Here is a 19,139-nt window from a genome sequence, read left to right as displayed (position 1 = left end):
TTTACTCATATTCTATCGCGATATTTCATTTTCCTATCGTTGCCTAACATTATACCGGTATTACCGTGAACTGTATAATATGGCCCAGCCCTAGTGCTGAGATCAACTAGTTAAAAATTGTGACCAGTGTAGATTGGTCACTGAACTATCATGTGAAGCTCTGCTAGTTGTGTCATTAATGTAGCTTAACATTTTGACTCGTGTGTGTCCAGGTCTTTTGTATCATTTGGACCCCGAAATCGTTCGATAGGAGCTGCTGCAAAGAGCCAGGTAAAAATTAATTCACCGATACGGTCATATTTATGAGAATTATTTACAATTAAATGTAAAAAGTGGTTAATACTTGGCTTTGTTTCCTCCTGTTTTGTCTTTCTTTTTTTATTCAGGTGGTGACCAACTATAAGAACACAGTGCAGAGCTTCAAGCGATTACATGGCAGAGCGTTCACAGATCCTTACATCCAGTCGGCCAAGTCTAACTTGGTGTACGAGCTGGCACCGATGCCCTCTGGGGCCACCGGTATAAAAGTAAGACTGTATTTTCTAACCAGGTTTCTGCCCTCAGCTTAGCTGATGGGAAATAATTAATCAAAAGAAAAAATAGACCATTAAAAGAAAATTAACCGAGAGACTGCACAGTAGATACAACAGCTTATTTCTGACTATGTTGCATCCTCCACTCACTACATGCTGTGCTCTAAGAAGTGCGTCATGTAATACTTTTTGCTCTGATTCATAGCATTCCTACTTCATCTTCCCATTTAATCCTAAAAACACTTTCAGTATGTTCTATTTATTTCTGCAGGGATTTTGTCTCTTGGAATATTATCCTATGGGCAAAATGATAATTGTGTTGGTGATATGAACCGTACGCTTTGCTGACTGCCTAAATGTGAAAAATGTACACATTTCTGGCACTAACAGATGATGACTGTGAGACTCCAGAAATACCCAAAGTTATTGCAAGTGCATAAATGACAATGCTTCGCTTGGCACACTGCAAAGGCACAGAGCGGCATGTTGTAGAGTCCCCGTGGAGATGATTAATGTCAGTCCTCAGGATAAATAAGAGCAGAAGAAATATCAAATCAAAATACATAAACCCGGTTTTGCCTGTTAAACCACAAGGCTTTGCAATCTGCATCTTTTCCATATTTTATGCATATTTTTGTCATCTTAAAAAAACCCTAAATGAAACTGAGATAGCCATTTAAATAATTAATGAGTTTTCTTATTAATGGAAATATTAACATAAAATGTCTTGTGTACACTGCAGCAAACATCTTACTCTACTGGACAGCTATATGATTTGTCCTGACAGTGATCTTTTACCTCATTACCAATTTCCAGGTGATGTACATGGAAGAAGAGAGGATATTCAGCACTGAGCAAGTAACTGGCATGCTGCTGACCAAACTGAAGGAGACTGCTGAAAGTGCACTCAAGAAACCAGTAGTAGATTGTGTCATCTCGGTAAGCATTAGTTGCATCCTGGCTCAGGGATTTTAACCAGCTGCTTATAGGCCTCCTTTTCCATCATGTAAACTGCATCCACCGATTGCTCGTCCTGTCACACTGAGTGCAGCCAGCGCGCCTGGTTGATTCACGTGTTTACATTTGGGTTGCACATTACCAGCTCCTTCGTAGCTTTGGTGATGATGACTTCTTCCTCAAGTACCTTTTGCAGGACCAGTTTTCTTGCATATTTTGCAAAGTATTGTGGTGTGTCAGAGGGTGTTGAAGTCGCCTCCTTTTTAGGTACTAAATCATCATTAGAGGCTGACACGGTGCTTTTACTGTCAGACTTTCCTGGGCTTGTCTCATTGTTGTCTGCACTAGAGGACCTAAACACATGGCGTTGCTACAGCAATGATTTCCTGTATAATACTTTTGTATCATGTTAAAACTTCCAGATTTTGGATGATATAATGTGGCACAACCCTACTTAAGCTCTATGAGACGTGTTAAATAGGATTGGATAGGTCTTTTATTAATCCACCTGGTTATCCTGGTCTCAATAGATGGTTTTTCAGGCTTAGGTTTGTAACAACAGATCTTATGGAGGTAGCTTTAAATGCCTTAGGAGTTGTTTGTTTATTTGGTGAAAGTGATGTTGCATGATGAATCTTTAAGTTGCCATAAAGTGACTTTGTGTACTGTACCTGAATAGAACACTGCATTAGATTTACATCCTGTCATTTGACAGCCAGCGATTAATGTCATCCTGTTGAATTTTCTACCAGCTCAGGTAAAATATGCAGGCTGACAGCTGCCTGCAAGGTGTAGAAATGCTTTGCCACCTGCTCTTGTCACATTTTGAGCCCTGAGCACTTCAGCACATGTCTTGTCTGAAAGCTTTATTTCGTCTCTTGTACCTCGAAGCTGAAGAGTGGGAAGCGTGTGTTTCTTTAGCACAGAATAAGGATCTGTTACGTAATGTTACAGAGCTCACACTTTGAGGCCCTTGCTTTCACTGGGCAAAACTTAAGGTTTACATCAGCTCTGGAGATGGATGACATGTTATTAGTACTGTTGCCAATAGCTAAATTTAGCCTGTGATCTTTTCCACAAGGAGCTGTTTTGTTTTGGCACCCTGAGTAACTAACTTGGTAATTTTATCCAGGGAGGTTATGAATCTTGTGAGATGGGTGATTTATTCCTTTGAGGGGCCCAGATTGATCCTAAATATGGAATAGTGTAATGTAATGTTTTGTTTTGTTTTCCTCTTAGGTACCAAGCTATTTTACTGATGCAGAGAGACGGTCAGTCATGGACGCAGCTCAGATCGCTGGCCTCAACTGTTTACGACTGATGAACGAGACAACTGCAGGTTCATGGAAACATCTAGATCATCTTTAAGTCTGCTGTGTTGTTGTTGAGCCTTTAATCTCATACTACTCAGAAACACGTTGAAAATGGTTATTGCATTAGCTTATAACTTAACCATGAGATACAGTGAAATAGATGCACAGCATTAAACCTGCCCTACATTTTATTTATATACATTTGCAGCATTGCAGTAACAATTGCATTAGTTCGAGCAGATTTAGTTTAGCATAGTGCAGCTGGAATTTGGAGTACTAATTAGTTCCTGGATGCAGCGGTGAGCAGAAAATAACCTGAAGCTTCTGTCTGATTGCTGCAGTGACTCTGGCATATGGAATCTACAAGCAGGACCTGCCAGCTCCAGAAGAGAAGCCCAGAATAGTGGTGTTTGTGGACCTGGGCCACTCTGGTTACCAGGTGTCAGTTTGTGCCTTCAATAAGGGAAAGCTCAAGGTGAGTGATGGATAAATACTGAAAGTGCTCATGTGAGTTAGCAAGTTTACTAAAGTGGATTCTGTTTAAATCTTATATTTACGATATTCTGATGTCAATAAACAGGCCTGACTATTAAATAAATGTAAAAAAAAAATACAGCATTTATGGTCAGTGGTGAACACTTCTGACTATCAGTGATGTTGGTGTTCTGGGTTATGCTGTTGAAAAATAAGGAGGGATCAAAAATCGTCAGAGGCAAAACCTAAACTTGCTTCTACCTACTACTAATATATTTACCTTCTCTACTGTTAGATCCTGGCCACTGCGTTTGACTCAGACCTTGGTGGCAAGGACTTTGACGATATCCTTGTCAACCACTTCTGCGAGGAGTTTGGAACTAAGTACAAGCTGGATGTGAGGTCCAAGCCCCGTGCACTTGTGCGGCTCTACCAGGAGTGCGAAAAGCTCAAGAAGCTGATGAGTGCCAACTCCTCTGACCTCCCTCTCAACATTGAGTGCTTCATGAATGATATTGATGTTTCCAGTAAACTAAACAGGTAAGAAGTAAAGTTAAATTAAATAAGAGAATAAGATCAGCATATAGCATGTAACCACAAGTATTTTATAAAGGGAATAGTGTTGTTTCTTAAATTAATGGAGTTTTCCATAGTGTGCATGTTGGCTGCACCTATTAATAATTTATGATCATGTGTCCCCAGAGGCCAGTTTGAGGAGATGTGTTCGGGGCTGCTGGCCAAAGTCGAGGGTCCCCTGCGCAGCGTCATGGAACAAGCCAGTGAGTACATGAGACTGTAATAGCAGCTGGACTATCCCTGTAGGCACGTGCACGCTCACACATTCAGTCATGTGCTTTGCTGTGGTAGCCCTTCCCCCTGGACAATAGCAGCACGTTAGCCTTCCTTTAATCATTACTTTTTAACTTTAAAAATAAAATGAAACAAATATGAAACGTATTACTTTGTAAACCTAAATAACCTGCTTTGTTTCGTGATTGTCTCTTGTTTTTTGTATCCAGAGCTGAAAAAGGAGGATATATATGCAGTTGAGATCGTGGGTGGCGCCACCAGAATCCCTGCCATCAAAGAGCGGATCAGCAAATTCTTCGGCAAAGAGCTGAGCACCACCCTAAATGCAGACGAGGCCGTGGCCAGGGGCTGTGCTCTGCAGGTACAGCTTGCCTGTCACATGGCAAACACTTTGATCCCCACAGTGACTCAGGCAGCAGACTCACACAGTAACAGCTGTGTTATACCAGGAGGGAGACCTATGAGAGGATCGCTGAAGGCTGTGATCTGTGAAAGATTTGGTGACAGTTTAAAAAAACAAAACAAAAAAGATTCACAAATACGGATACTGAATACTGAATACTATTTTTGGCCTGAAAATGAAGAACACAAAAGTTTAACTTTAAAATTCTGGTTTTTGTTGTTGTTGTGTTTTTTTTCCCTCAGTGTGCCATCTTGTCACCAGCTTTCAAAGTGAGAGAGTTCTCAATTACAGATGTTGTCCCTTACTCCATCTCCCTAAAGTGGAATTCAGCTGCAGAGGAAGGACTCAGGTACTCTTTAGGCTTGAATCTAACAGAAAGTAGCACAAACATCCCTTTAATGCAGCTGGTTTAATACTTGAATGTATTGTCCTCCTGTTTACATTGCTCCTATTATATTGAAGGGTAAGCTTAGCCAGAACTCGTACTGTTGACTCCCTTCACGACTTTCTGCCACACCTTGCCCACACCCATGTACCACGCAGATCCAGTATCAAAAATCTTTTCTGGATTCATTCACGTTTTGCTAAATAACATCCAAATCCTGTTTCAAGCCCTAAAACCCTTTCATAAATGATCTTTGAGTTTGATAAAGACTTCAGATGTGTTTTATAAACTGTTGCCAAATAACAGATTGGTGCGTGCTGGTGGGTAGGTGGGTGGGTGGTTGAGTAGGTGGAAACCTTCAGAGGACAAATGGTAGGCTTCGTGTCAGTTCTCTCACCACTTGCGCTGTTGGAATAAAAACTGTAAGCTAGCACAGCTTGTTTCAAACCATCGATGACATGAACAGAAAATTGAGTTTGCATTCTGAAGTCCTGTCCCTGTATATTTGTCTCAATCGCCTGCTCTTTCTGTGTTTTTTTGCAGTGATTGTGAGGTTTTCCCAAAGAACCACGCAGCTCCTTTCTCTAAAGTACTGACCTTCTATCGGAAAGAGCCATTCAGCCTTGAAGCCTACTACAACAATCCCAAGGAGCTGCCTTACCCTAAAGCCACTATAGGTACAGCAACTTCATTCAGATTTAGATGCAGTTCTGTGAGTTTCTATTTATTTGTTCATATATGCGCAGGTATTTTCATCAGTGCTAACTTTTAACTCCGCAGGCCAGTTTCTGATCCAGAATGTGGTTCCTCAGGCATCAGGGGAGAGCGCAAAGGTCAAGGTAAAAGTTCGGGTGAACGTTCACGGTGTGTTCAGTGTATCAAGCGCCTCGTTGGTTGAAGTCGTGAAAACTGCTGAAGGAGAGGAGCCAATGGAAACAGACCAGATCGTGAAGGAAGAGGAGGTGTGTATTATGTGCTTTTGCACTGATTGTTAGACACTAATGACATGGAGAGGGTATGTGTATCAGTAAGGAAGAGACGGGAGAAATGTTTGCTTTCTGTTTGTGTTGCGCCTGAGAAAGCCTTTCAATCAGTAACCTAGTTCCAGCCCCACCCCATTACTGTATTATTTAGGCATCTTGTCTTGACAAGCTTTAGATGGCTTTAAGAGCTTTAGCAATGAAGGTTTCTGACTACACTATTGCATACAGACTGATTGCAACTCCTGAACAGGAGTGCACATGACACAAACATTTCCAAAACGTGAACATCTGAATAATTGCTGGGGACTGCCATTTTAAAATGGGCTGAACCCAGATTTAATAGATGACACCAGCAACAGAGCAGCACATGTTATTTTAATTTAATTGTATGTATATTCTTTCTTTCGTTGCCGTGTGTCAGAGCAAAATGCAAGTGGACCAGGAGGATCAGAAACTCCAGGCTGGAGACAACGGAGACAAGAAAATAGAGACAGAAGAAATGGAGGTAACCTTGTGCTGGGCGATAAGGAAACCCTAATGCCCATACATGCATATATACATACATGTGTACATACATGGGTACATACGTTCATATAGAAGAAAAATTAGATTGTTCTGTATAAGTACTACACATACAGCAACCCGAAGACTTTAAAATGTAAAAGAAGTTCACTTTCTTCAACAAACCTTGTTCCCCTAAAGACACAATTTACAGTGTTTAACACAAAAATAACCCAAAATAGACTGACACACATGTACATGGATACTTATGGAAGCTTATTTCTGCCACTGGGGGAAAAGTATTTGGCAGAGCTAATGTAAAATTTGATATGTATTACTCCAGCAGTGTCTATTGTGAAATATATGTCTGGCAAGATATGACCATTATTGTAATTTTTAACCATATCGCCCAGCACCAGGTAACCAATACATCCAATACATTTTATTTTCCTCATTATTTTAAGAAACATGATTTGCCACTGACTTTTTTTTTAATTTAAAACATTTTTTTTTTTTTTTTTTTGAAGCATGCTGTTTAACATAAAAACACACATAAATTTCTCTATTTGTAAAGACTAACTTCTAAAACCATGTCTTAAGCAAACCTCAAATGGCCCTCTGAAGGTCTGAGGTGTCATCACTTTCCAAAAGTGTCGTCATTCCCAGAGCTTAAAACCATAATTGTTCCTCTCACTTACAACGAAAAATGCATCCATACTTTATCATGTGGAAGTTTGCTTGTGACATAACAAATAAAAGCCATAGGCTCATGAAGAAATTCTAAACTAACAATATAGAAACTTACAGTCAATACAGGCCAGAATTTACCTATCACAAAAAGCACAATAAAATTATACAGATGGTACAATTGTGAAACTGGTGAAACACAAAAGCACGTTTGAAGTTGGAGCTGTTCAAGTACTCAAAAAGGCTGAAGTCAAATACTGCTGATTTGTCTGGTGGGGGAAAACGTGTTTCATCTCTGCTATTACAGACAACGACAGAGGATGCCAAGCAGCAGGAGAAGAAGAACGACCAGCCTCCTCAGGCCAAGAAGCCCAAAGTAAAAACGAAAACACTGGAGCTGCCCATAGAGAGCAGCTTGGACTGGCAGCTTTCCGGAGAAGAACTAAATTTGTTTGTGGAAAATGAGGTAATGCTGTAAAAATCACAAGGAATGTGTGGTGTGCATGCACAGTGTTGTCTCAAGCAGTAATGCCTAGTGATGCTCACTGGTCCTGGGTTAAGCTGTCCTAGTTACCATTAACATTTAAAGAAGTGTCTCCATAGTGTAGCTGTTTACATGTATTTGTCTAAGCAGCAAAAGATAGAAACGAACATATTAAGCAGCCAACAGTGTGAAAAAGGGAGGAGCTGATTTGGCTTTTATCATTAACAGCCCCTAAAAATTGACAACTCTTGATCATTTGATAATTAATCAGTTAATCAAACCATAATATCACCTTTTTTTCTTTTTCTTTTGACATGTGTAACATCAGGAATATACCTGAAATTGTAAATGTTGTCTTGCTTCATCCTCAGGTGTTTTTTTTTTTTGTTTTTTTTGTTTTTTTGTTTGTTTGTTTGTTTTGGTGCACACTTAACTAAGTAGTTCAACTAATGTAGACTTTATGTGACTCCTCCAGGGTAAGATGATCATGCAGGATAAGCTGGAAAAGGAGAGGAATGATGCAAAGAACAACGTGGAGGAGTACGTGTACGACATGAGGGACAAACTCCACGGCATCCTGGAGAAGTTTGTGAATGAAGCAGTGAGTACACACCGGACACGTCATCATACACTGATCGTCTCTGTAACATTTGGATTCTGTTCAATTTAAACTAAGTGTAAACCTTCAGTTCAGATGAAATGCATGCGTTTAATGTTAAACAATGAATCTTCCTCACTGCTTCACATGCAGGATCGCGATTTGTTCTCATTAAAACTGGAGGACACAGAGAACTGGCTGTATGAAGATGGAGAAGACCAACAGAAGCAAGTTTATATCGACAAACTGGCTGAACTCAAGGTAACTACGCACTCATTGTATGACTGGACAGTTTTATGGGAGGAAAAAAAAGACATAAAATGGTTCACTATACAGATATTTGGAATAACTTTGCGGCCTTACTGACGATGTTGCTTTAACAGAAAATTGGTCAGCCTATCCACGAGAGATACGTGGAAGCTGAGGAGAGGCCGAAAGCGTTTGAGGAGCTTGGGAGACAAATCCAGATGTACATGAAGATAATTGAAGCTTACAAGGCAAAGGTAACCAGGGTTTGTTGTTGAACTCTTTATACAAAGTTTTAAGAACAGCTGTAGGTCAGGCGTATCAAAGACTAAGCTCAAGAATCCCCAGACGTTTGTCAAATTTACTTTTGTGTGCCCCAACAGGATGAGCTCTATGATCATCTGGATGAGCTGGAGGTGACCAGGGTGGACAAGCAGGTAAACGATGCCATGGTCTGGATGAACAGCAAGATGAACCAGCAGAACAATCAAGACCTCACCGTGGACCCAGTGGTCAAAGTTACAGAAATCAAGGCCAAGACTAAGGTAGACATTAAAAGCACACACACACCACTTGCATGCTCTTTAAGAGAGCTTCATTATGGGCTTCCTTAGGGTTTTAAGGGCTCATTGTCTACAATTAGTAGACAGTAATATAAATATGAACATATTAGCAAAGTTTATCCAGTATACTTTTGTAACATCAACTTAAAAAATCTTAACAGAATAAACATGAATTATTATTATTATTTTACCTTAATGGTGATTAAGATCATTATTCATCATTATCTTTTGTTTTCCTTATACTGATGGCCTAAGAGCATCTGAAGATTTCACAAAAACCCAACGCCAAAAACGACACTCAACAGTCTTGTAGTAGCTGCCAAGCAGTTTGAAGTAATTTGTCATTGTGGTATGAGCTGAAGAATTTAAGTTTAAAAACTGTGATGTCATGTTCTAAGCATGTGTATCTTTTTACTCTTTAGGAGCTTTATGCATCCTGCAACCCAGTGTTGTCTAAACCCAAGCCCAAACCCAAGGTGGAGCCTCCTAATGAGGAGAAGACTGAGAATGGGCCGGTTAACGGACAGGAGGGAACAGAGAGCCAACCGTGCAACCCGGACAAAACGACGCCCGCGGGCACGGAACAGCAGACAAAAACACCAGAGAAAAATCTCCCTGAAATGGACATTGACTAACTGCTTCCACTGCAGCCCCTGAGTTTTAGTTTCCTCCTGAAACAGAGTTCTGCCCTTCCTCTGAGATTGTTCTTGGTGACCGAGTAGCCTCTCTCAAAGACACAGACGACAGCATCTCTAATCAACACTACGCATCAACCAGCCGCCTCAGCATGCCATTTCTCATTTTGTTTGACTACAAAAAATATTGCATAATAGTAATACTGAACGGACTACTTAATGACATAAAGGTTGTGAGCGTAGGATGGAAACTGCTTTCTCTCTGTGCTGCTTTGGTGGGCTGTATTGTTAAAGATGACTTCAGCATTTCCAGAGCAAATGTAAACTATGAATGTCAGATATGAAAAATTTGTAAGCAAAATAGCTGTTCAGGAGAGAATTATACATACGAGATTATTGAAAATGTAAACTACTGCGGTATGTCTGAGTGTAAGTATACATACAGAGGCGCTGGTAGTTAACACGGATTGTTCAGAGTTGTACATGACAAAATTGTGTTCCCCCACCACCACCACCACAAACAATTGTAACTTCGGATTATAATGTTATTTCGTTTAAGTGGAAGCAGGGAGTTTTTGTTGAGTTTACTTGTACTGTATGTTTGAACTATATACAACAAGTTACTGTCATGCAGTATTTCTTTGTTGAGCTTTTCTCATTCAAAAGCACTGGTATGTCTGTTGTTCTCTGGTAGCCTTGAATTTTTTGTTGTGGGAGGGGTTTTGTTGTTTTGTTTTGTTTTTTACTTAAAAGTGAATGCTGGTGCAACAAATCACCTTTTTGGGTGCTGCTGTTGTTGCCACGTCACCAAAAAGAAGCAAAAATTTAAAAAAATAAAATGACTTATAGCTGAAAAATTTTTTTTTTGTCTTGAACACAGTAGTTATTGCATATCCTACATCCAGTTTTCAGAAAGAAAATAAGGTTTATTTTAAATGTAGTTTTGCAAACACTCTACAAACATCCTGCAACCTTGCACAAAAAATTAAACACTTTTTAAGCAGAATATAACCTCAAGCCATTTAAACTTGAATATTGATATGGTCAATTAAGTGGGAGAGCGCTGCTAGCTTTTGACCGACCCGTAGAAGTGGCCGAGGTAGTCCAACTCTACCAGGATGGCACATCAGTTGTCACTGCCAGGTTTGCTGTATATCCTAGAACAGAAGGCCATTCTTAACCAATCAACAGGACCGGTATCCGCTCCGTTGAGCAAGGAAGAACAGGATGAGCAATGCCAGAGCCCTTCAAAGTGACCTCCAGCAGTCCACTGATACAGTCAAAAACATGCTTTGTGAGGAGGGCCTGGCGTCCTCTAGTGGGCCATGCGCTTACTACACCATTATACCACCAGCGGGCTAAAACATTAATACGAGGCAGGATGGATCCATGCTTTCATATTTTTACACCAAATTTAGGCTGTCTGGACATTCTCCTTTGACCTCTAGTGTTAACAAGGCATTTTCTTACAGAGAACTGCTGTTCATTGGATATTTTTTTACTTGTTCAGACCTTTCTCTATAAACCCAAGACATGGCTTTGTAGGAAAATCCCAGTAGAACAACAGTTTCTGAAATACTCGTACTGGGAATATTTTAAATCACCTTTCTTCCCCATTATGATGCTCAGTTTGAACTTCAGCAGGTCATCTTGATCATGTCTATATGGCTAAAAGCACTGCATTTCCATGTGATTGGTTGATTAGATATTAGTATCAGCAAGTAAATGAACAGGTGTACCTAATGAAGTGGTGTATGTTTACTAAGATTCGTACAGTCTTACAGAGGTACAATATTTATTTAAATACTATGAGGTCGCTGCTTCTTAGCGTAACAAAATTGCAAGTAAAGATGTCATACACTCACAAGCCTGAAGGTGACGCGCCATGACAGAAAGAAGTCAGGGCAGGAGTCATTAGTGCTTTGGCCGCACAAGGTAAGAAACATTGACTTTTCCATAGTTAATTAGTACTTAGAGGCTTAGGGATCTTATGCAGGGGTTCTTAGTTGCGTAGACGAGCTAAAGTGCTGTGTTGCTGCTACAGAAGAAAAGTTAGAGGACGGCCGAGATCCCCAAGAAGCCACTGTTTGAGCTAGCACAACAAGCTAGCCTGGATGGGTTTCCCCTAGTTACTTTGGTAGTTACGGAGCTGTCCTCTAGTTTGAAGCTGACTCACTGTTCAGATTTACTTGCTGTTAAATTAGGATGGAGTTAGGAATACGTCTGACATAGATAAGTAAACTTTTTCTAGCTAGCTTGCTAACTTTTGGGCCACACTGTAGCATGACGTTAGCTACGGTAAGCTGACGTTATATCACAGGAAACTGTACTTTGCTCTCAGGTGATTAGTCATTGTTATATAAAAAGAGTCCCGGGAAAACCACGGTTAACCAAGCTGCAAACTGTGAATGCAGGAAAACGTTATGTTTCTGAGGACAAAATGCAAGTTGCTGCTTTTGTTTTTAGCTTTCTGTCAGTATTAACGTGTGCTAGCGGTTTGTCAGGATTTGTCATGATATTTCTAATAATAAATGTTTGTCACACACCGTTAATGCAGGAATGTAAATGTCTGAGGACAAGGAAGCCCAGGAGGATGAGCTGCTTGCTTTAGCAAGTATCTACGATGAAGAGGAATTTCACCGGGCAGAGTCTGCACAGGGGGGAGAGATCCAGCTCTGTCTGGAGCTCCCTCCAGATTTCAAAGTGGTAGTCAAAGGTACAGCTGTCCGGTAGGCTTTGCAAAGAAAGAAAAGCAAGCTGTCTGGAAAAATCTGACAGGTTTCATAATAATGAAGCGCTTTTCAGGATGCGTTGGAGAAGATGGGCTAACCCTAACCCTCTGTACCTTAATATAGTTTTATTAAGATCTTCCAGATTCCTGAAAGAAATGGCAATGGGTATATGGTGATAAACATGATTAAAGCTTAAGTAATTATTAGTTTGTTTTATTCAAAAGATTAGAGATAGCTTTTTCAAACTGCATGTGGCCATTTAAGATGTTTACATTGATATTTTCATCTTTTCGTTTGCGTCCTACAGCATTACTCTCTCCTTCCTCCCTCCATCTCATCCCCCTCCTCACCTCAAGCCTCATCTGTGCTGAAGTCAGGACTTTAACATAAGAAAACTTGCATAAACATACTTATTTATTACCGATATTGTCACAGTTAGTGTCAGCAGGTTAGACATGCAATCCTCCCCGGTCTCCATGTAGCTGACAACAAGCTCGCTAAACAACAACATGTTGGACTCAAGTGTCCTAAAAATTCAACTTTCCCTTATGTAAATATGATTACCTTTTCATATCGTATGCAAGTTTGGCCATCCACAGCTAATATGGGGTGCAGAGGGTTAATTCAGTTATTCCCTCCTAATCATGCACTAATAAGAAATGTAATGAAGTCTCTTCTGTCTATCACAGGAGAGAATAAAACTGAATATAATGTCTCCTTCCTACCTCCTTTGGTGGTCAACTTTGAGATTCCTGCAGACTATCCCTCTACATCCCCACCGCTCTTCACTCTCAGCTGTAAATGGATGACCAGAGCACAGGTACGGACTCATAACAACTCAGATAATCCTTTATTGTGCCACAAGAAGTACTGGACATGTTGGGATATTCAAATTGTGAGTCAACAGTACATCGTAAATATCAAAACCTTTCTCAATGTCACCTCAGATGAGCTCTCTATGCCGACGACTGGATGAGCTGTGGGAGGAGAATCAGGGTTGTGTGATTCTTTTCACATGGATCCAGTTCCTCAAAGAAGAGGCTCTGGGCTTTCTGGGTATCCAGTCACCTCTTGAAATCATAAGGGGAGGAAGTAAGGCAGGTAATGAGTGAAGAAAACCCGACCGTGCAGTGAAAATTAGAGCATAGATACTTCACACCACACACTATGCACACTGGGACAAACTGACTCAAAACATTAGATTTGTTAATGTTATTTAACCTCGCCATGTCTTCTTAGACGTTAGTTGAAATTATCCACATTCCAAAATAGCATAACATGGACACTGTCAGTGCTTTAGCTGCACTGAGCCTAAAATGAAAATTTTGGATGCTTCTCAGTTGCAGAATACTTGATGCACACGTAGGCATCCTGGGTGGGATCTCAGTTTTCTCATTGTTTTGCTGATGGCTCCCTAACATCTCATTGGTGGTATCCACTTTTTTCCCCTGAAAGTTGAACTGGAAAGATGGAAGTTTGAAAGATATTAATTGTTTCCCTGTCATGTGCATTGGTACACACACTTGTACACATTGTTCACATCTCAGGCATTTTTTTCTGTTTGTAATTCATATGTACAGATTGTATTTTATGTTTATGAATGGTGCAAATTTGTCTTTTGCTTTTTTGTCCTAGCTATGGTGCAGTTTGGGGGCCATCCTGAAAAAGCAGAAGAAAAGAAAAAAGAATTGATGAATTCCAAGTCTGAACAGAAGATTTCATCGTCTTCTCAGCTGGACCCGAGGACTGTCCTTTTGATGGACCCGCGTGCCGACCTTCTACCTCAGCTCCTAGACTTTGACGAGGCGCAGCGGCAGAGGGTGTTCGACAGCAGAGTGTTCTGCTGTGGAATCTGCTTTGTAGAGAAGCTGGGCTCAAACTGTCTCTGCTTTAAGGAGTGCCAACATGTATACTGCAAGGCCTGCATGACTGAATACTTCCAGATCCAAATAAGGGATGGCAATGTTCAGTGCCTTAACTGCCCGGAGCCCAAATGTACCTCTTTAGCCACACCGTCACAGGTATTTGTGATTTATGAGTCCGTTCAATTAAAGTCCAACTCACCCTACCGTCAGCACCTACCCTGCTTTCCTTTCCTGTCTGCCTTTATGTTTCAGGTGAAACAGCTCGTGGACGAGGAGCTGTTTGCCAGATATGACCGTTTGCTCCTTCAGTCCAGTTTGGACCTTATGGCTGATGTGGTCTACTGTCCCCGTCAGTCTTGTGCTACTGCTGTAATGATGGAGCCAGACACAACCATGGGGATTTGCTCAGCATGCCAGTATGCTTTTTGCACACTGTGCAAGCTCGGGTATCACGGTGTCTCCCACTGTAAAATTCGTGCAGGTAATGCCACTGAAACTTTAATAGTTTTCTTTAGAAGCAAATCTGATTGGTCAGTTAACTCGACCTACAAATTTTGTAGTAGAAACCAGAAAGTCTCCAATATCAAAATGTTGTCTTTGTCCACCAGATTCTGTACATTGGTGTGAAGATTTCTTTGTTTAAAGACATGCCATCAACACATGTTGATGTTCAAACCAGTGTTTTGTTTTGTTTTTTTCCCTACAGAGGAACTGCGTAACCTGAGAGACGAGTACCTGTCTGCTACTGCTTCGGGGCAAAAGTTCATGGAGCAACGCTATGGGAAAAGGGTGATCCAGAAAGCAGTTGAGGAGTCCTTTAGCAGAGACTGGCTCAGTGAGAACTGCAAATGCTGCCCGCGCTGTGGAACCAATATACAGGTTGGGCTTTCCCTATTGTTAACAGTGAAGTAGAACTGGCTTTGACTTGAGCATCATGGTTCAGATTTTTGTAAAATTGAATGTTTATTGTCATCAGACGGTCTCCAAAATGAACTGCAGCCACCAGTCAAAAATTGCTCCTTAAAACGTACTGGCCTAGAGACATCCTAGCAACTCATGTTTGCTAGGGGGAAATGTTTACTCCTGGAATCATTGTCTGCGTTTGTGTCACATGTTTATTTTCGTTAATGCCCGGTGAGTAGTTGTTAAGAGATTTCATTGAAGTCTATGAAATCCTTGACGAGAGACTCTGGCAATCTGCCAGCAGCCAAGGCAATCGCAGAGCAACTTTTTTTATTACCTGGAAACCACTGTCTAACCAGGTTGCCAAGGGGTTGCCTAGTGATCTTTAGGCCAGTGACTGAGGCGTCATATGTCGTTATTTTTTCTGTTCTGTCTGTGAAAAATCTTGCGTTTGCTTCCAGATTATCCCAGTTGTAGCTAATGTATCGTTTTTGTGTCTCTTCAGAAAGTTGATGGCTGTAACAAGATGACCTGCACCTCTTGTAAGCAGTACTTCTGTTGGCTGTGCCTGGGCGTCCTCAGCAAAGTCAACCCATACAGTCACTTTAACAACCCACATTCACCTTGTTACAACCAGTAAGAGATTTTTTTTCCTTCTTTTTTTAACCCCCTCCCCCAAGTTAGGCTTATTGATATTATATTTACATTACGTATTGTTTGTGAATGCATCTTTTCTTTCTTGTTGCAGGCTTTTTCTCGGTGTGGATCCTGATGAAGATGATGATGCCTTCTGGAGTGATGAGGAGGACTGACACTGTGCAGTGCTTCACTGCTGTATGCTCAATTTGAACGCACTTTATCTCTCACCTAGCCACCACTTCATCTGTGACTTCAATATGCCTGCATTGGCCAAACAGTGCAACTACAGCCACCATAACCCTACCATGTCACTATTATGTCTTTGTTTTTTTGTTTTATTTTTCCAAGCGGGTCAGGGATCTTGGATGACAACATCTTTTTTTCAGTAAACCTGACATGTCATGTATTGCGATATAAAGAATTAGGGAAAGAGACAGCTGTCATAACTTTGGCTAATGGTAACATTAAAATTGCTGTTTTGGTTTGTACATCAATAATGGGTATTTAGATATGTGGTTATTGATTGGCAGCACAGTTTTCTGCACCTGACTGGGTCACTGGGCTAAATCATTGGAAATGCTGTTTGAATTTCAGACTTATACAGGTCAACATTATATTGGTTGCACATGTCTAGATTTTCTCTTTTCAAGTAGACATGCACTTCCTGTCCTGCAGGTTTATAAAGTTTAGGAACTGATAATGGAACCACTAGTTAAGCTCAGTTTGCTCAATTTCAGGTGCTTTTTCTGCCTTTCCAGTGTTAAGAGGAAAACTGGAACCGTCTTTGTCCCACTTTGTCATTATTCACGTTACATTAACAATCTAATCTGATTTTTCATTTATCAAAGGTATGGCATGAAAACCTTTGTTTTGTTTTTTTATTTCGTGATATAACAAATACAATTAAGATAAAGCTTTAAAGAAATGGAGACAAACCCAGAGATGTGTTACTCACACATAATTTCAAAACTGGAAGTTGTGCTTTGTTTTAGTTCTAGGCATTATGGGAAAACCCCCTTGCCTCCCAAAGACACAGGGTGCTATTTACAGAGCCTACTCCGTAGTCTTTCATAAACAAGTTTAGCTGAGTCATTGCACAAAGTCAAAGCAGGTTAAAATTTATTTCATTGGATTGGTTGGTATTGGTTTTATTATATTTCTGTACAGAACTAAATAATAGAGGAAAGTGGCTTAGATACTTTTGAGAATCAATGGTTTAACGATTGCTCATTAGGGTATGTGTTGCTTTAATTTCATTCAGGGATTGGTGTGAGAAATGATATAATCGAATAGATCTACTCCTTAATGTTGCCACTAATTAGTGTCAAAGTGAGGCCAAATAGTTTAATTATATCCACAGATACAAAAATTAGTTTGTATTGTATTACTTCATTTACATTAGAGTGAAAGGGCAAATTTCTAATGCAAGCAGTTCTGTTCTGAATTGAACCCTGCAGCAAATCTGTTCTTTTTCAGCACTGAATGATTTGGTCTGTCCTGCAAAGCATGTGGATTTGCATTGCAATTAACTGTTCCTCAAAGTAAAAATTCTTACTTAACATTTTGTCTGTTTCATTTCATGTCTTGGTGCCAGCATAAAACTGCACATGAATAGACACAACTGTAGGTTGAGGTTTGAACGCTGACCTTAAGAGTAATACTGAAAACAGCACAGTGTAAACAGTTTAACGGGTTATTAATATTTGAAATGCTTGCCTCTGTTGTCAGTAATTTAGTGAAAACTTCCTGATGCACTAAACATAATGTAAATGTCATGATTGTCTTGCAGTGTATCACTTTGGCCACATGTTATGAGCCATCATTACTGTGGGCAAAGTGGATATACAGTATAACAGATGGACGAAAGTACTGTGACATTACTCAGGTTTGTGAAGTCCTATATTGAAGCCTCAGGATGAATTTTTGACACCATCTCTGTCTTTTGAAACCTGATGTACCCATGAAACTGCATGTTTGTTGGCTACTGACTTAGTCCTGCTTTCTGACAGTCTTGTGCTTGAAAGCCGCTGGACTTCTTTAGGTTCCTGAAAACAATTTACAAAATGAACTTGATGTTTTATTCAGTATGACCTGAAATAAGATACGGAGCGCACAAGCTCATCCGTCCACTGCTTACTGAGGTCAGGGCTGAGGGCTGTTTCCACAGTGGTAAGTTTTATTGAAAGTCTTTGTGTGACCCCTGTTTTGACTGCGTTGGCTTCAGTTTTAAAAAAAAAAAAAAATCATCGTTATTATTTCAACAGAATCTTTTTCTCTTACACGGTTACAACAAAATGAATGTGAGATTTCACATGACCAGCAGTGTCATATTTAAATGTAGGGTATATATTTTTCTTGTTTCTGCAGAGGTCCGAAAAAAACTTATTTTGCACGTGCATTACACAATTCAGGTTTCTGGTTCAGATGAGTGGTAAAAGTCTACACTCTTACCATAAAGTGGTTAGGTTAATAAATCATCATATTCATGCATATGAATTAAATTAATAAAAAGCTCACTACTAATGTTACATAAGCAATTTAAACAAGCTTTGGTTGGTTGCTAAGCTTGTAAAAGGGTTAAGCTAGCTTGGTTAGGAGATGATTAGCAAAGTGAAATCAAATTTTGCTAAACTAAATCTTCTATTTGTAGTTTCTACAAAACAGATGCTATGAAAACATATCTATGCTCTTATCATATAAAAGACACCTAAAAATGGGAGACACAAAATAATGTTGGTTATGCTGCTAATAATGCTCAGTAATGGTTAAAACTAAACTTTCAATTCAATTTTATTTATACAGCGACAAATCACAACAAACAGTCCCCTCAAGGCGCTTTAAACTGTAAGGTAGACCCTACAATAATACGTACAGAGAAAAACCCAACAATCATACGACCCCCTATGAGCAAGCACTTTGGCGACAGTGGGAAGGAAAAACTCCCTTTTAACAGGAAGAAACCTCCGGCAGAACCAGGCTCAGGGATATATGTGGTGGCCCCTAGAGACAAAGCACGTACAAACTCCAAAACACATTTCTAGCGTTAACTGAACTTCCAAAACAGAGCTACCTAGATCACTTAAATTACACAATTGAAAGCATATGTGTATTGTTTGTGTATTTATACACAAGCACTCATATATATTCAAATAATTAAAAAAAAAGTTCATTTACCTGTTACTACCACACACCAAATCCGGTCGTTGGTACTTGCTGGCTTGTGTAGCCACTAGGTAACAAAAGCTCAACACTGCGCCTAGCATCCTGGAGCACTTCTGTTGTCTTTTGTACGTGTTTTGGAGTTTTTACGTTTAATATTAGGCAAAGATAACACAAGTAAATACAATTTTTTTTAATTTTATAATTAAAAATTAAAAATTAATTCGCCTTGAAAAGGTTCTTCCTACTATTATTTCAGATGAACAGAT

The 19,139-nt window shown here is 40.0% G+C and overlaps 2 protein-coding genes across 6 annotated transcripts in view; both read left to right on the top strand.

Moving 5' to 3' along the window:
- Positions 1-10,429, top strand: part of hspa4a (heat shock protein 4a) — a 13,750-nt gene extending 3,321 nt beyond the window's left edge. Inside the window, exons 2-19 of one of the 2 annotated variants that reach the window (XM_005944226.2) lie at positions 213-270; positions 387-527; positions 1,350-1,472; positions 2,730-2,829; positions 3,145-3,278; positions 3,573-3,817; positions 3,980-4,056; positions 4,297-4,448; positions 4,733-4,839; positions 5,419-5,552; positions 5,656-5,837; positions 6,280-6,363; positions 7,354-7,512; positions 8,006-8,131; positions 8,282-8,389; positions 8,512-8,631; positions 8,758-8,919; positions 9,360-10,429. In XM_005944226.2, coding sequence (XP_005944288.1) covers positions 213-270; positions 387-527; positions 1,350-1,472; positions 2,730-2,829; positions 3,145-3,278; positions 3,573-3,817; positions 3,980-4,056; positions 4,297-4,448; positions 4,733-4,839; positions 5,419-5,552; positions 5,656-5,837; positions 6,280-6,363; positions 7,354-7,512; positions 8,006-8,131; positions 8,282-8,389; positions 8,512-8,631; positions 8,758-8,919; positions 9,360-9,572 — 2,425 coding nt within the window. In that variant the 3' untranslated portion in view covers positions 9,573-10,429. The remainder of the gene's footprint in view (positions 1-212; positions 271-386; positions 528-1,349; positions 1,473-2,729; positions 2,830-3,144; positions 3,279-3,572; positions 3,818-3,979; positions 4,057-4,296; positions 4,449-4,732; positions 4,840-5,418; positions 5,553-5,655; positions 5,838-6,279; positions 6,364-7,353; positions 7,513-8,005; positions 8,132-8,281; positions 8,390-8,511; positions 8,632-8,757; positions 8,920-9,359) is intronic. The other variant, XM_005944227.2, reaches the window with a different exon arrangement.
- A 960-nt stretch (positions 10,430-11,389) lies between these two features.
- Positions 11,390-17,272, top strand: rnf14 (ring finger protein 14). 4 transcript variants are annotated; one of them, XM_005944222.3, is made up of 9 exons: positions 11,390-11,507; positions 12,130-12,288; positions 13,063-13,124; positions 13,252-13,405; positions 13,940-14,325; positions 14,422-14,650; positions 14,876-15,048; positions 15,578-15,708; positions 15,821-17,272. In XM_005944222.3, exons 2-9 carry the CDS (start codon positions 12,138-12,140, stop codon positions 15,882-15,884), a joined length of 1,350 nt encoding a protein of 449 aa, XP_005944284.1. In that variant the 5' UTR covers positions 11,390-11,507; positions 12,130-12,137; the 3' UTR covers positions 15,885-17,272. The 4 variants fall into 4 exon arrangements, with proteins under 4 accessions (XP_005944284.1, XP_005944283.2, XP_014196192.1 ...); XM_005944221.3 differs by having other exon boundaries at positions 12,994-13,124; XM_014340706.2 differs by lacking the exon at positions 11,390-11,507 and adding an exon at positions 11,514-11,870 and having other exon boundaries at positions 12,994-13,124.
- Positions 17,273-19,139: the final 1,867 nt, after the last annotated feature.

Source organism: Haplochromis burtoni, unplaced genomic scaffold (assembly GCF_018398535.1).
Source record: "Haplochromis burtoni strain Fernald_Lab_line unplaced genomic scaffold, NCSU_Asbu1 Contig_395, whole genome shotgun sequence".
NCBI lineage: Eukaryota > Metazoa > Chordata > Actinopteri > Cichliformes > Cichlidae > Haplochromis > Haplochromis burtoni.
Note: the sequence above shows the minus strand (reverse complement) of the source record. Positions and strands in the feature narration are given on the sequence as shown.